The 17,006-nt window shown below is 34.2% G+C and overlaps 1 protein-coding gene across 14 annotated transcripts in view; it reads left to right on the top strand.

Moving 5' to 3' along the window:
* The window catches only part of ZNF385B (zinc finger protein 385B), a 436,659-nt gene that overhangs the window by 362,149 nt on the left and 57,504 nt on the right, over positions 1–17,006 (top strand). For 9 of the 14 annotated variants that reach the window (XM_067026401.1, XM_067026403.1, XM_067026410.1 and 6 more), the window contains 2 exons: positions 9,060–9,098; positions 12,792–12,902. The exons of 1 other annotated variant lie outside the window; for it this stretch is intronic. In XM_067026401.1, the coding sequence (XP_066882502.1) occupies positions 9,060–9,098; positions 12,792–12,902 (150 nt within the window). The remainder of the gene's footprint in view (positions 1–9,059; positions 9,099–12,791; positions 12,903–17,006) is intronic. 4 more of the 14 variants (XM_067026399.1, XM_067026409.1, XM_067026408.1 and 1 more) reach the window with 1 other exon arrangement.

Here is a 17,006-nt window from a genome sequence, read left to right as displayed (position 1 = left end):
CCATTGTTTGATTAGGAAATATTAATGCCATATCCATGGCCAAAATATAAGCAAACTGGGCACATTTTTAACTTGATGATTTCATTTGGTATATTCACTTTTCTCATATATATATATATTGCTTTACTCAGAACATACAGGGACAGAAAGGGTTTTGTGTCTATTTGAAATAAGTTTAGTAGATAAAACAGTTTTACCCAGAAGTGACTAGATTTCCTTACAAATTGAAAAGAGAAGAAAGCAGTTCAGTTTAAACTATTTTTGGTTTGAACGATAGCCTCCTTGCAATCACGTAAAAATAATTATAAATCAAATAAATAAATGTGAAATGTCAAGCTGTACCATTAACAGAGCCTTATTCAATAAAGTAGTTATCACCCCAGAGAGCAGAGGAAGGCACTTTATTAAAGCGCTTTATTTTATTTTACAAGTATGGTATATTTTGTATAATAAAAATGCAGAGTTGAACCAAAAATGTTTTTTTGCTGAGGAGAGTTGATATGTATACATATATACATCCATACAAAAGGGCAATAGCAAGGTGAATATATAACATAAAATGGTTTTGATATCACCTGTCTGCAAAACCACTCAGGAACCACTTTCCTAATTAAAGTCCTAAAATGTTAAGTGTGACAGGTAAGCCTGCAAGAAAAAGGGGGACCAGTAGAATGAACTTTGGGAGAGCAGTGACATCCTTGAATGGGGATGGGGGAAGGGCACAGATAAAATGCAAGATGCCCAGTTAAAGTTGAATTTCATATAAACAACAAATCAGTTTTATTACAAGAATATCCTATGTAATATTTGACACATATTTATGATTTTAGAAAAAGATTTTTATTTGCCACTCTGGCAACCATAGCAGGAGATCTGGGTTCTGGTCTTAGCTAAAGAGGCTCAAGCAAGTTACTAAAATTCTCCATGTCTTTTCTCACTTTCATGTGAGGAAGTTGGACTAAAATCAGGCTGGTGAGACTGGGACCTGACCTCCGTGCTTTAACCAGACCTGTTTTCAGCGTTTTATTATATTTATTTATATATTATAAATTATATATATTTATATTTATATATATTATATATATATTTATATATTATATATATTTATATTTATTATATTTATATATATTGAATTTCCAGTTAAGATTCTGTTTGGGGGTAGAGTGGGGGGGGAAGGTTCTAAAACTCAAAACAAATAAAAAACAGTTTGAAAATGTAGACGATCTCTGACATTGTTCTGCTGTGTCATGAGAGTGTGGCATGGGAGAGCCCACAATGCTTAGGATTGATTCCAGATTTGCCACCTTGCATTGAGCCTCTTAGTCCTCACCTGTCAGGTTTCTTCTGAGTGCAAGACTAAGGAATGTGTTGTCCTCTGTTTGGGGAAAAAACACTTCATTTCTACTTTGCTTTACAGCATGAAGAATACATCCAAACAGGTCCAGATTTCCAATTTTGCAATTCTTCCTGCCTAGTGGGGTTTTCTTTTCATTTTAAGCCTTTGTAATTTGTGTCACGGACCTGTTTTGCCTCAGCATCAGGATATATCTGATTAGTTACTGAACAGCCTTTCAAACTTAGCTTTGACAGAATGGTTTTGAAAGGATGTCAGTTAATGCATTTGGCTGTTCAGCAGGTGTATTGATTTTTAAATCAAGAAAGCTCATTATTTCTCTAGTCTCTTAGAAAGCCCTTGTAACATTTTTTTAGCCCATTTCCCAGAAAATAAGAAAATTTATCACTACTTAGATTTGGAGACTTAGCACCAATAATTTTTAAAAACTACATTCATAAGCATCAGCAAGTAGTCTTTGGTTATTTGTATGCCTTTGTTTTCCTCCTGAAGAACAAAAAAGTTCGAGTTTTTTAAAAAGATATTTCTAAGACTTATTTCTGGCTCTGAATTTTTTTATGGAAATTTAATCCTGGAACCTGGTTGTTTTCAAGCCACTATTTTAAAAAGAAAAACAGGAAAGGCCAAGAAGTAGGTGACTATGTTCTATATAAGATACTAGCCTATCCTTCCAAACCTCAGGATGGGTGTCTTCTTTCAATGTCCTGTAGAAGAATCAGTTCTCATAAGCTATCCTCAAATGAATCTCTATCTTGTTTAGTATTTTGCACATCTATTGAAAACCTATACTTCAATCCATATTCCTGAAATGGTTTATTTCTTGTTTTATTTCACCCTGAGGAAACAAAATACTAAATAAAACATAGGTAACACCTGACTCATTTATTTTAGATTCTCTTGGTGAATCCAGTTCCTGTTCTTATCACTCTGAATAGTGTTTTTCTTTGGATGAGAGAGTTTATTGTCAACTATGTACGCCTTGGGTTCTTTGTTTTTTTGAAATATGAATATACCTCATTGAGAAATATAAAGTATAAATACTTTGAAGGTAGTAACTTTTCCACAGGAAAAATATATTAATAGTATTTGTCGTCATTTCATTTCTTCTTCTATGCTATTAAAATTCAGAATAGAGCTAAATTCTTATTAATTCTCTTCCACGTAGTTTTTCATCTTTCTTAAAAATTTTGTAACTTTTCTCATATTCTCTCAAAAGTGCATCTAATAATTTCATAGAAACCTTTTGTTACCTTGCCTTTGACAAGTGTTACTGATCTTTCAAATCTGTATGCATGCATTGGCTAAAAATTATTTTAGTTATAGGAACATCAAATAGTAAACATAAAATGAAAACCCTTTCAAGAACTTTGTGTCCTGATGGAAAAACACCTCTCTTTCCTCATGGTTTCCAGTCATATCTAAGCATTTCTTGTTCAAGAATGAAAACAAAGAAAGAAAAGGACTGGATTTCCTTAGGAGATGTAGTTTAGCTCATACCTTAACGCTTTTTCCCTACATTGAAATGAGCACCTGAATTGGAATTGAGCATAGTCTGGGCCCCCTTAATACATCATATTAACCAATTAGACCTTCCAAAATACATTTTTAACCTGAATATGGTTACATATGCTACTAAATTTCAATTCTTAAGTTTACTCATCTAATGTTTCAATAGGAATATCAATACCCAAAACGTTGCTGGGTATGTGTGTGTCCATGCAGTAAGGTATGAGCGAAACTTCAATTAAGTCTCATACCCATTGCAGACATAAGCTCAAAGTCTTATTTGTTAAACTGAACTTTTTGAAATGCTCTTTGATGTGGCTTCTTAAATTACCCAGCGGCATAACTACAGCTTTGCTGCATCACTCTTGATCCCTGGCAGCATGGAAAATCACCAGACATGTAGAGCCAGCCAGGAAAATGGAACATTTTACATTTGCACTGACCATATGATTACATACAAGGATCTACTGTCAGAGTTAGACATTCGGCTTCAGTAAGGTACGCGGGTCTAATCTTAGGGCATCTCCCATTAACAAAATAACTACTGTCTGAAAAAGAACTTAAAATTTATTCCTTCTACTTAGAAGAATTTAAAAATTATCCATCAAAGTGTTAAGCTGGTTTTCCACTAAAGAGGGGGAGATGGTGAAACCACCCCCTGCTTTCCTTTCAGCTTTTTTGCTTGTACCATTTGGTAACTCTTTAAAGTTCTAAAAGTGTTAAAAGTGAAAAACATTATTTTCATATGATATCGTTACAAAAAATGGCTAGAGCTTAGCCAAAATATGTACTTATTTTAAAAACAGAGAAGTAACTCATGGGTATTTGGGTTATTCACTAAAAACTACCAGGCCAAGCACATTGTACCAGAAACCCACTAGGTAGGGGTCTCCAGGTTAGATGCATCTAGCGCTAAACACTCATCCTTAGAGAACTTCTGAAACAGATCGTTTTAGTTTCCCTTTCTCTTTAAGGACATGATGATAGTGGTGGCTGTGAGTGGTGTCCCAGTTGTTGTCTTGGGACGTGGTAGTTGAAGAAAATCCTCTGTGGAGATCTCATAGATGGCTTTGAAAGCCCAAGAGCATGCCCTTTACAGTTTTCACCAGTGATATGATTCCGAATTCTGTATCAACTATCTAAATCATGGGATAATGTCCTTATCTTTACATACTTAGTATGGTTTTACATGTGAAAGTATCAGAATCAAAGTTGTATCAAGACAACGAAAATGTTTTTAGGAGTAATCTGTGATAAAATTGTGTTTCTTTCCCATTCTCCTGTTTTATCTTTTTCATAGTACTTAAAACACTCTGAAAATACCTTATTTATAACTTTAGATATACAGGTTTCCCCCACAATCCCAAAATGGAGAATTCCTATGACATCTTTCCTAAGTAGAAATGTTGTGAAGTGAAGAAGCAATTAGCTTAGGATACATCTTGCTAAGGGATGCACAAAATAAATCCAGATAAAGAATAGATGCTCACACACACACAGTTCAAAGCTATGGCAGCTTGATCCTGAGATGCTCAGGGTAGTTTCCGGGGAAGGAGCCTGGTGGTGCCACTGTCACTGCTTGAGATGCTCACTGCCTCTATAAAGCTTTGCACAAAAGAAATACTGAACGCTGTTTTCATTTTTCAACTATTTTCATAAAAGCAAAAATTCTCTTGGGATTTCTTTCAGTTAGTGAAAACAGGTACTAATGTAGGTCTTTCATAAAACCGAGTGGCGTAAAGCAGACTTTCAAACAGCAGGGGATACCTATATAGGTCTCCCCAACTAGAATGTTGTCGTTTTTTTGTGGTGGTTTTTTGTTGTTGTGGTGGTGGTGGGTTTTTTTGGTTTTTTTTTTTTTTTGCTGTACTCGGGCCTCTCACTGTCGTGGCCTCTCCCGTTGCGGAGCACAGGCTCTGGACGCGCAGGCCCAGCGGCCATGGCTCATGAGCCCAGCCGCTCCGCGGCATGTGGGATCTTCCCGGACCAGGGCACGAACCCGTGTCCCCTGCATCGGCAGGCGGACTCTCAACCACTGCGCCACCAGGGAAGCCCAGAATGTTGTATTTTTGAAGACTTGTTCTCTACTGTATGTCAAGCTCCTAAAACAGTGCATGATAGCCATTTAATAAACTATTGTTAAATGAATCAATTTTCAATAAAATACAGTGTTTGTACAAATTGAAAATTATACATTTATAAAAGTGTGATGTGTTGGAAAGGAACAAAAATTCCCAAGGACAGAACTGTCTAAGTTGATATGAAATAAACTCTAAAAAGGTTGCACTTTTTATTATCAGAGTGCTCTAGAAAGAAGACATTATTTTATGGCAGAAACACACATCTCTAACATTCTGTATATGTTTCTTTTTTATTCTTCTAGAAATGAAACCAAGGTGGAATTTCTCCCAAAAAACTACTGGAAAATGCAGTTTAGTTTCCTTTCAAAATAGATCTTCAAAATAGATCCCAGGGTGTTTTTTCCTTATTCTAGTCATTCTTTTTGTCAGTGGAATATATAACGCTTATTTGATGACTCTCAGAGCTTTTCAAAGAAGGCCTGGCAATATGGAATTTGAGTGAAAGATATCAAACTTTCTAAATTCATTTTAAGGGGAAAAAAAGAAAGGAAAAGAAAGAAAAAAGTGAAATTCTAATCTATGCTTGGTTGCTTCAAATCTCTGGGCAGACTCCACTTACATTTTCTACAGGGATTTTTGACCAGTACGAGGGAGGCTCTGAAAAGGGATCCCGGGATCCCACTTAGTTTCTACAGCAATCAGATCCTTCTAATTGTCAACCAGCCTCAAAATATGTAAAGGTCTACAACATTTTGATAAAATAGTAGTAGAATAATAATAATAATAATAGCTTTATTGGATCTGAGACTTAGATCAATGTGACCTATTATTTTCTTAAGTGCATGTTATTTTAGCCTTTATGCCAATTCTGGTTAACTTTCTGGTGGAGTAATGGTATCCCTGTGGTACAAGGGCACAGCTGATTTTGTTTGCAAGTCACAGCCAATGTGTGGTTTTAGCAAAGAGCTAAATATGGCACTTGATTGAATCAACAGTCTGTGGAGAACGTGGCATGTCACTTGCCTTCCTTTCAGTGACAGTGATGGCATTCTGGTGAACCCCTGTCAGGATGCTCTGGGTAGGAAAAGCAGTGGCAGGATGGCAAATCTCAACTTTTACATATTCCAGATGCAAAAAGGCAGGTCTCACAGTAGCATGCAGCTCCAGTGTAACATTTCATGTGGTTTATTTTTATTGAGACTTCTGACTTGAAATCCAAAACAGTACAGAGTTGTGTGGTTGAACTAACATTGCCAACAATATACAGTTGTTTGTATTTCCTGATCTTTGAGAAAAGGAATTGTCTTGCAACAGTTGTGTCTGCTTTGTTTCTATTTAAGTTTTCAAAGATTTGAAACACGTAAACACTAATAATAAAGGCATGTGGTCAGAGTATTTAAATATAAAAGGCGAAACCTTTTTTGAAGTAACTTCAGAGAAATATTGCTCTTCAGTGACATAAGCTATCACTTTTTAAAGTGTCACTTTATGAATATTTGAAGTTCTAATGAGACCCTATTGTCTCATTCTTTTCCATAAGTCCAACAGTGAAAAAGGAAGGGATGAAAAAATAGTCATTCTTTTTGTACTACTGTAATTTGACAATATTGCAGTTTTAAAAACTGATGCTTTGCCAAACTTCCAGAAAGCCCTAAGTCACAAGGATTTAGTAGCTGAGATCTGCTTTGCAGAAATCAAGGACAGGTGCAAATGATGACCATCACCTGCTACATGTAATCTCTAAGTATTCCTGGAACTTTCTTTTTTTTCTGTGTGCTAGCCCAACAATTACAACGGGGAAAGAAGACAGGGCAGACCCAATTTTTATTTATGGCTTTCCTGAAGTAACCCAAGAAGAAATGGGCTTCTCTTAAGAAGGGCATAAATCGGTCAGAAAGAGAAAAACTGAGACTCACTTCTCCAGGAAACTTTTACTTAAACACTGAGTAGGGGCTTCGCTGGTGGTGCAGTGGTTGGGAATCCACCTGCCAATGCAGGGGCACGGTCCAATCCCTGGCCCGGGAAGATCCCACATGCTGCAGAGCAACTAAGCCTGTGCACCACAACTACTGAGCCTGCGCTCTAGAGCCCGTGTGCCACAACTACTGAGCCCACGTGCCACAACTACTGAAGCCCACGTGCCTAGAGCCCATGCTTCACAACAAGAGAAGCCACCGCAATGAGAAGCCTGCACGCTGCAACGAAGAGTAGCCCCCGCTCTCCGCAACTAGAGAAAGCCCAGGTGCAGCAACAAAGACCCAACGCAGCCAAAAATAAATAAATTTTAAAAAAATAGAAATAGAAAAAAATACATTAAAAAAAAAAAAAAAGCCACCAGTAGGCCTTATGTGTAGCTTAACTAGACAGCTGCCCTCCAGGCTGCAGAAATTCTAGGAACACTCCTCCTTTCTTCCCATTTTTCACACTCTCCAGCAGTGCCACACATGATACCCAACATCCCTGCTTGGTGCTCCATTAGCAGGGAAGAGTCGGGGGAGAGACTCTCGCCTGAGTTTGACTCCTGGCTTCAGACCTACGAACTTGAGGGTGAGAAGTTATTAAACCTCTCAAAGCCTCGGATTCCTCATTTGTAAAAGGAGGATAAAAATGGTATCTGACTCATGTGATAGTGGAGAGCACACTAGATAATCCCTTAGTATAGTTCCTGGCACGTGGTGAGAGCTCTAAATCTAAGCTGCTCTTATTAAGATGTTTATTATTATTATTACACAGCTAGAGAAAGGAATAAAAAGGCAAATACCCCAGGAGGGTAACACATTGATGTCACCGTTAAAGGGAGGATCCTGTATGCTTGAACTGTGAGAAACTCAGAAAAGGGGGGAAAAAGTCCAAAGTAGGGGTGGGGCAAGAGGGGACAGACCTTTATGTGCCTTATCGTTCCTCAGTGTTTTGCTTAATCGCCATCCTTTTTCACTTTTTAACTTTTACAATAATGTCCTTTCTTGTGTTTGACTCATCCTATCCCATCTAATCTGGGACAATGTCTGAAACATATTAGGCCTCCAGAAATGTTTGTTGCATGATTGATCTTTAACTTTTTAAAGTCAAAAACCTGGTTTCTACTTCTGTTTAGTAGAAAAGCTAGTATTGCCTACTGTATTGTATAAGTGGTGACCAAATGCTTTTTAGAATGTTGGTTAAAGCAGAGAGCTAAGTTTAAGATGAAATGTTCTCATCTTTAAGAATATTATGGATACCCAGCCACATGTAAGAAAGACTTGTCTAATTCTTGAGCAGTCTTTTTTGCTTTTTAATTGAGTGGTGCTTGGTTTACTCCCACACTCAGCCCCACTGGATGGGTAGGGAAGTCATTGTAAGACTCTTACAAGAATACCATTCGAACTTCATCCCCTTGAAAAAATTATTGAGATAGTTGAAAGGTTTGTAATTTTATTTTCTTTGCCTAAAATTCCATCTAGGAAAGTTATCTCAAATATAAATGTCATCTAGTACTATCATTTGATCATGTAGTCCCTACCTTAGATTCTCTGCCCTCCCATAGAGTCTTCATACTGACTTTAGTGAAGTACTGCACTGTGTTTCTTTTCTCTGTGGCTAGGTCTTATTTGCAATTGCATGTGTTTTTATATGATTGCTTACTCTGTGCGGATATAAATTACTTTTTGGAATACTCAATGAAAGTAGATCTTTAAAAAAAAACTCACACAGATTTGTAGTTCCATAAACTTGGTGAATACATCAAGATATCTGTTTGTTCTTATTTTGATATTGAAAACATAATAGATGGTGTGATAAGACCACCTTCATTAATTCCTTTTATAAGTACTGTAATAGAATAGTTAATTTGTCCATACGTAGCCTCCAATCATCTCCTCAATTCCTGGTAAAAGCCACAACCCCATCTTTCATTTTTATTACCTACCAGTTAATTGCACTAGTAGGTTTTGTTTTTCATTTCTACATGACTTTCATTAGCAAAAGTGGAAAGTGTTAACTCTTGCTGCTTTTTAGTTAGTAAGCATTTCAGGCTTTTTAATCAGAGATGAGCAAAGAAAATGGATTTTTAAAAATTTTGTGTGAATGTGCTTGTTAGCCTCAAAATTCCAGATGACTACTTCTGACTTTTACTTTTTTAGAAAAGAAGAGGCTTATTTGGGACCAATAAATTCTGCCAGGTAAGGAATATCGGTAGCTAGAGCTATGTGGTAGGTTTTTTTTTTCCTTAAAGAAAAGCTTTTTTTAGCATTGTTTACCAGTGAAACAATCTTCTCAATCCACAGACAGCTTTCTTGTGCAGTGTGAACTAGTATGACCTAATCTGAGTATTTAACAAGGCAATTGTTCATTTTAAAGTGATATAAACATTTTAATAAAGATATTTAAAAACACTTCAAACATCTTTATTAAAATGTTTAAAACTTCAAGAGTTTGTTGTATAATTGTAGTACCTCCAATAATTTTGCTGAGTACTCTACATATGAAATCATTACGGTATAGATATATAGTTTTGACTATACTAAATTGAATCGCACATTTTTATCACATTTTAGGGTTTATGAGAATGTTTTTATTCATCTTGATTGTTTTATTCATCCTGAAAATTGGTGATTGAATAGAAAACTTGCCATTGATTTAGTTATACCTATCTCATTATGATTAGAGAAAACTGATTTTGCATTAGTGGAGGAAAAAATTTAAGTTAATATAAATTAACATCATATTTATTATTTTTATCTAATTTTTAGAGTATTGTAGGAATGCTACAAGAAAAAAATTCAGGATTTTACTACTTTATACTTTTAAAAAAGAGAAAGATCTGAAAGCCTTTTCTATGTTATTGCTAATTATGGACCCCACTGAAATGACCCAGGTATTTGTAGTTACTGCGTCAGATGGCATATACTCAAAACATCAGCTAAGCAGTGACTATTTCAAGATATCAGATGAATTGGCCAATGGAACATTCTTTCTTACACCATTTAAAGTCTTCTTTCAACTAAATCATGTCCTCCCAAGTGACATTTGAATAAGAAGTATAATTATATAATTCTATGATAGACAGAGAAAGATAAACAAGATTTAGAAAAAAGTAGACCTTTTCTTGAAATACCTATAATAAAATAGAGAATCAAGTGGAAAATAGAAAAATTTGTTCCAAGTGAGAAACATGGAAGATAAAATTCTCATATGATTAGTGGTAAGTCATTCAAAGGATGTAAAGGCAGCAGGAGTTAATGACAGGTGACAAGGAAGGGGGTAAAAGGACTGTGTTGTATGAGGACAAGTAGGATTATATGTGTAAAGTAGAGAAGTCGATTCTAGTTAAGAGTTTCTTGAAGGAACCTCCTTAGTTTGCTTTTCATGGAGCAGATGGCTGGGAACTTGCCTGCCTTAGTATTGGGGGTGCTCAGCCACAACTCACCTTTCAGGAAGAGAATGCTCAGCCTTGGGAACATAAACAGTATTTTCAGGCTGTTAGGGTACAAATGTGAGATTTGAGTAGATAAATTTGTATCAGGGGTTACTTGAAAAATTATGTAGGCAGCTAACAATTTCAAAAATGTAAAGGGAATGTTTGCATCCAAGGGTTGTGTTGGAGCTCTCAACAGATACCTTTCTTTACTAAAAATTTGGAGCGAAATTTTTGTAGATGTATTTTTGTCTATGTTTCCATATTGCAGCATGGGAATAACTAGGATAGTGCATTTATTTTAGATGATGGAAGTTTTAATTTTTAATGGTAACTTTCAATATACTTTTGAAATGAGTAATAGGAAAGGATATACATTAAAACTATGTATATAGTTTTATATACATGCATATTGCTGCTGTTTTTTTAAAGTCTATATTAATTTGCTTTAAAGAAAAAATGTTAAGTGAATAATAATAATAACATATACAGTAGGATATAGATACGGCAAAAATGATAAATATGCAGAAAATATGAATAGGAAATATTCTATACTTTTATCCTATATAGTTCACACATCACTAGATGTATTTTTTTAGAGCCTGAGAACAGAAAATATCTCAATAAAATGCTCTTATTTTTTTAACTTTGCAAAACAGTGTAGTTTTTCCATCCTGTCAATATAGTTGGGCTATTTTATTTTTAAGCCTGTCCAAACTGATTTGCCATCTCTAGTAACTATCAGAAAGTACAGGTTCATGTTTTGCAAATGGATGAGACTTTAAGTGTATGCATTTGTTAGTAAGAAAGTGAACTAAGGTTTTATTTTCTGATCTTTTGAGATTTTCTGTGCCCATAGAGGGTTTTTTTTTTTAATTCTCATTTAATAAAATTTAATACAATCAATTACAACCTTGAGCAAAACAAATCCCCAGATTTTCTAGTAATAATATTTTACATTTAGTGGTTAAATTTTTAAAAAATTTCCTTCCTATGTAAGTTACCACAGAACACTGAATAGCGTTCCCTGTGCTATACAGTAGGTTCTCATTAGTTTTCTATTTTATATATAGTAGTGTATATATGTCAATCCCAAAGTAGTTAAACATAATACTCTTAACAGTTTTTTCTTTCTCACTTTTTAAGTTATCATACGTAAAATTGACTTTTTGGGAATGTGCATAGTTCTGTGAATTTCAACACATGTATAAGTTTGTGTAACCACCACTACAGTCGAGATATAAAATAGTTCTATCACTCCAGAAAACTCCCCTCTTTGACTTTTTTAAGCGTTCCAAACCACATAACTTTTCTTTATAGTGGGAATACACTGTCCTGTCATCTCACTTAAACTTGTAGCAAAAAAAAGAAAAAAGGCTGCTTTACTGTTCAATAATTCTGTAATCCATCCTCCTTTCTAATGTATTTAAGTTCTTCTAACTGCTGATTTTGCACTTAGTTGATTCATACACCTCATCAGGGATAGTATTCATTTCCCCCCTCTACCAAATATCATCAACTAATCCAGTTCTAAGTTCTAACCTCTGGAGGTTTCCTAGACAGTGGTGTCAATGGATCTGTCCTTGTTCGTGTTACATCTGTTTATAAGTTATGCTTTGTTCGTCATTGTTTTTTGAACTGCCAGTTGTCTGACATTAATGCTGGAGATTATTATCTGGAGTACACAAGAGAATCACTGCTGTGTCTCTCTTTTTATAGGCTCTGCAGATAGTGTTCTTTCTTTTTCCAAATACTGTCATGCCTTTGTGGAATACTTTTTGTATGGTATCACTGTATATTTTTCTGACTGTTTATAGTAAATGCAAACCAAAGAGAGAAAGTCACAGGTTATGTCAAAACTTTACTTTGTCAATATTTAAGCAGGGGTTGCATATTAACCAATCTGTTATAGGCATTTGAGTGACATGCATTTCCAGTAGAATGAATATCTAGAGTACATGAACAATAATAAATTATTTTAAAATAAAGGTCAACATTTTCTGTGCTGTGATAAAGCCTGTCATTTATGATTTTGCCACAAATAAGAAACTTAAATACATCTGTAACAGTCATCACTGAAATCATTTCAGACCATCTTAAGTATTATTACTTCACATAGGGAAAACATTAACAAGTTAATTTTAACCCTGATCTTTAGATCTTAAGTTTTCTTGTTCTATGATTCTTTTAGGGTTTTTCAAGGTTTCTTATATAGATATAAGATTTCTTGAAATGTGATTCTCCTGTGACTTTTTTGTGTTACGATTTCAAACCAATTTTTTTGTTTCTATTTTTAATTCCTGGAAATAATTACATTACTATCGAATGAAAGTCTTTTTATCCTTGTTTGCAAACTAAAAGTTAAAACCTTAAGGAATAATACAGCTACTTTTACTTGTGCACACTATTATCTATCCTTTGAAGTTATAAATTGACTATTTTATCATTTGCTCTTTAGATGGATCCTGTGCAAAAAGCAGTCATTAACCACACATTTGGAGTGTCCATTCCCCCAAAGAAGAAACAAGTTATTTCTTGTAATGTCTGTCAGCTTCGCTTTAACTCGGATGTGAGTATCACCTTTTCATTGCACTCTAGTCTGTCAAACTCTAAGTCTGATTGCTCTGAATATGTACATCTCTTCGTATTTACATACTCTCTAGCAGCCCCTCCAATTGATGGCCCACTTATTTCAGTGTGCTAGATTTTCAAGGGATTTGGATTCAACATTAGAAACCTGAAGAACAGAGTGGCTAATGTCAAAAATCAAGGATTTCTCTATGTAATCAGTCTCACCTATACCATTTTACACTTAATCTCACCAGTTATATTTACTTTTCAAAAATACTTGAATAGCAGAAAATATTTTTAAAAGTTTAAAATGAAATGAAAATATGAAAAAAATGCAATGAATGTTGAAGAAAACCATTGTTATTACTCTTGATAACAAGTGTCATGTTTTATGTGTATGTGCCAAATCATATTAAATACCTGAGAGAATAAGTTATTATACAATTTATATTTTCCCAGACCATGGAAATACAGGGAAAGCTTTGTAAATTATTTTATCTGGCAAGCATAACCATCCTGTTAAGAAAAATGATAACAAGAAAAGGATACAAATAAATATTTTATGAAAGTCGATTTTAAAATGTAGAATAAAATAACATAAAATCAAAATAAATAATATTAGAATATTTATAATACCCAATGACCAAGTAAAGCCAATGAGCAATGCAAATCTCAATCTGGAGGCTGCATATTGTATGTGATATTTCCCAAGTTACTTCACAGTAGAAGTCATTTTGCCAAGAGTATATTATACGATTCATGAGTTTTGGAAATATTAAAATAATAAATACCTTTGTTTGAATATCCATTAAATGATATTTTGATAATTCTACACAGGAAACGTAATGAAAATTATAGTCATTGGAAAAGAGGAGATATGCTTTTCATGATTTATAAAAGTATATTTAATGCAATTTCAACCAAAAATCCAATGACTTTTTTTGGCACCTGATAAAATCTTTCTCAAATTCCTTATTCAAGAATTAAAATTTTCCTAAATAAATTGAGAAATATGTAGTACCAATTCATTCAAAGTCTCATTATTGTTAAGATGTCATTTCTCCCCAGATTGATCTATAGACCCAGCACAACCCAGATAAAAATCCTAGAAGGCTTTTTTTGGAAAATGCCAAGGTATTTCTTAAATATACATAGAAAAGAAAAGCCCTATAATAGCCAAAATGCTTTTTAGGAAAGAACAAAGTTTGAGAACTTATGCTTCTTGATTTTAATACTTACTATAAAACCTATAGTAATCAAGACTGTAATACTGGTGAAAGAACAGTAGACATATTGATCAATAGAATAGAATAGACCTGCACCTATATGGTCAGTTGATCTTCTATAAACTTGCAAAAAGACAGTTCAATGGAGAAAGGCTAATCTTTGCAACAAATAGTGCAATTGGATATCCACTTGTAAAATTAAAAAACGAACCTTGACTGGTACTTCACACGAAATATAAAAATTATTTCAAATAGATCATATATATATATATATAAAACTATAAACTTAAAACTATAAAACTTCTAAAAGAAAACATAGGAGAAAATTTATGTGACCTTGAGTTTTAGTCAAAGGTTTCTTAAGAAACAAAAATATGAATTATAAAAATGCTTATATATTAGACTTCATCAAAATTAAAAACTACTCTTCAAATGACACTATCACACTGTTAAGAAATTGAAAAGAAAAGCTACAGACTGGGAGAAAATATTTATAAAACACATGCCTTGTATGCAGAATATTTAAATAACTTACAACTCAATAATAAATAATAAATGGGCAAAAGATTTGAATAAGCACTTTACCAGGGAAGAAATATGAATGACAGATAAATATGTAAAACTATGCTCAACATCATTAGCCATTAAGGAAATGCAAACCACAATCAGACACTACTATACCTATTAAAATGATGAAAATTAAATAAATTGATATTACCAAGTGACAAGGATGAGGAGCAACTGGAACTCTCATTCATTTTTGTTGGAAATACAAAATGGTGCAGGTCCTTTAGAAAACAGTTTGGTAACTATTTATAAGAAATTTTATAATGTTATAGATACATTTCCCATACAACCCAGAAATCCCACTTCTAGGTATTTATCCAAGAGAAATGAAAACATGTGTTCATATGCATGTGTCTTTTATAGTAGATTTATTCATAATTGCCCCAAACTGAAATTGATCCTAATGTCTATCAACCGATGAATGGATAAACAAACTGTGGTATAGCCATACAATGGGATACTACTCAGCAATAAAAGAAATGATGTACCAATACATCCCACAACATGGATGAATCTCAAAGGCAATATGCTAATTGAAATAAGTTGGACACAGAGACTATACACTGTGTGGTTACACTTATAAAACTTTTGCCAAAGACAATACTATGGGGACAGAAATCAGACCCATAATTAACAGGGCCTGAGGGTGGGGTTGGGGCATCGATCACCAAGGGGCATGAAGGAACTTTTCTGGGTGATGTAAATATTCGAAATCTTCATTGTTGCGGTAGTTACACAACGTTTTTGTTTTTCAAAACTCATAGAACTCCATACCTAAAAAGGAATTTTACTGTATGTAAAGTATACCTCAGTAAACCTGACTAGAAAAAAAAGCAGTGTGATAGGAATCGTGAAATATTTTGTAAATGGAAGACTAATTAATCATAGAGACATACCTACTAGATATATTAAACTATAATATTACTACTAGATTTAAGGTATAATAATTAAAGGAATTTTTTAAGAAAAGACAGAATAATAAATACTGAAGTAGATCCAAGTATATTTAACAATTTTGCCCACTTATTATCCAAATTTATATAGTCACATAGGGAAAGTAACGTCTCTGTAACTTTACGAATATAAAATGAAAATGTTCGCTACTTAACTGGCCATTTACAAAATGAATACCCACCAGAAGACATGCTCCATATTTGGTTCTAGCATTCCCACTGCAGCAATACCTGATGCTGAAAACATCTCATAATACAATGCAAAGAGATTACAAAGTTAAATTGCAAAAATCTTGTAAAAGATGCAGACTTCCATGAAGTCTATAAATGTCATGTTAAAGAACAGCTTAATACAAAGCCACTGACAAATGAGGATATGCCTGTTAGAGTTAAAGAAGAGAAAAGTAACAAGATTTATGATAGACAGGCTCTGCAAAGCAAAATGTTTTGACCATCAAGTGAATAATAAGGACTTTGAGGCAATTATGAATCCCTTGAATTAAAAAAAGTATATATTTACGTGGTCCAAAAAGCAAATTAACTTTAAAAGGTACATTGAAAAGTCTTGTTCCATCCTATTCCCCATCCTCCCACCCTCCATGCCTTTCCCTGCCTATCTGTAACCACTTTAATATTTCTTGCCTATCTTTCCTGGGTTTGTTTATGCAGATTGAGATTGAATATATACTCAATATCCTCCCTTTTCTACATATAAGGTAGCATACTATTCACACTTTTTTTTGCCCTGCACTGTTTTTACATAACAATATATCCTAGAGAATTTTCCCTATCAGAACATAACAAGCTCCCTCACTGTTTTTTTATAGATGTCGTAGGCAAAGATGTTCACATCCTAATCTCTGGACTCTTTTACTATATTACCTTGTATGGCAAAGGGGAATTAAGGTAGTAAGTGGAATTAAGGGCACTAATCAGCTGACCTTAAAATAGATTATCTGGGATTTTCCTGCAGGCCCAAAGGCCCTTAAAAATAGAAGAGGGAGGCAAAAGAGGAAGTTAAAATGATATGATATAAGAACAACTAGACTGGTCATTGTTGGTTTGAAGGTGTAAGAAGGGGCCACATGGTAAGGAATGTGGAAAGCTTCTAGAAGTTGAAAAGTCAAGGAAATTGATTTTCCCCTAGAGCCTCCAAAACAGAATGCAGTCCTGCTGACACCTTGATTTCAGCCCAATGAAACCCATGTTGGACTTCCGAATTCCAGAACTGTAAGATAATAAATGTGTGTTGTTTTAAGCCACTGAGTTTATGGTAATTTGCTAGTACAGCAATAGAAAACTAATACAGTAGTGTACGTGTAGATGTTCCATAGTTTACTTAACTAGTGCCTTATT

This window comes from Kogia breviceps, chromosome 2, assembly GCF_026419965.1.
Source record: "Kogia breviceps isolate mKogBre1 chromosome 2, mKogBre1 haplotype 1, whole genome shotgun sequence".
NCBI classification, from domain to species: Eukaryota; Metazoa; Chordata; class Mammalia; order Artiodactyla; family Physeteridae; genus Kogia; species Kogia breviceps.
This window is presented reverse-complemented; position numbering and strand designations above follow the sequence as displayed.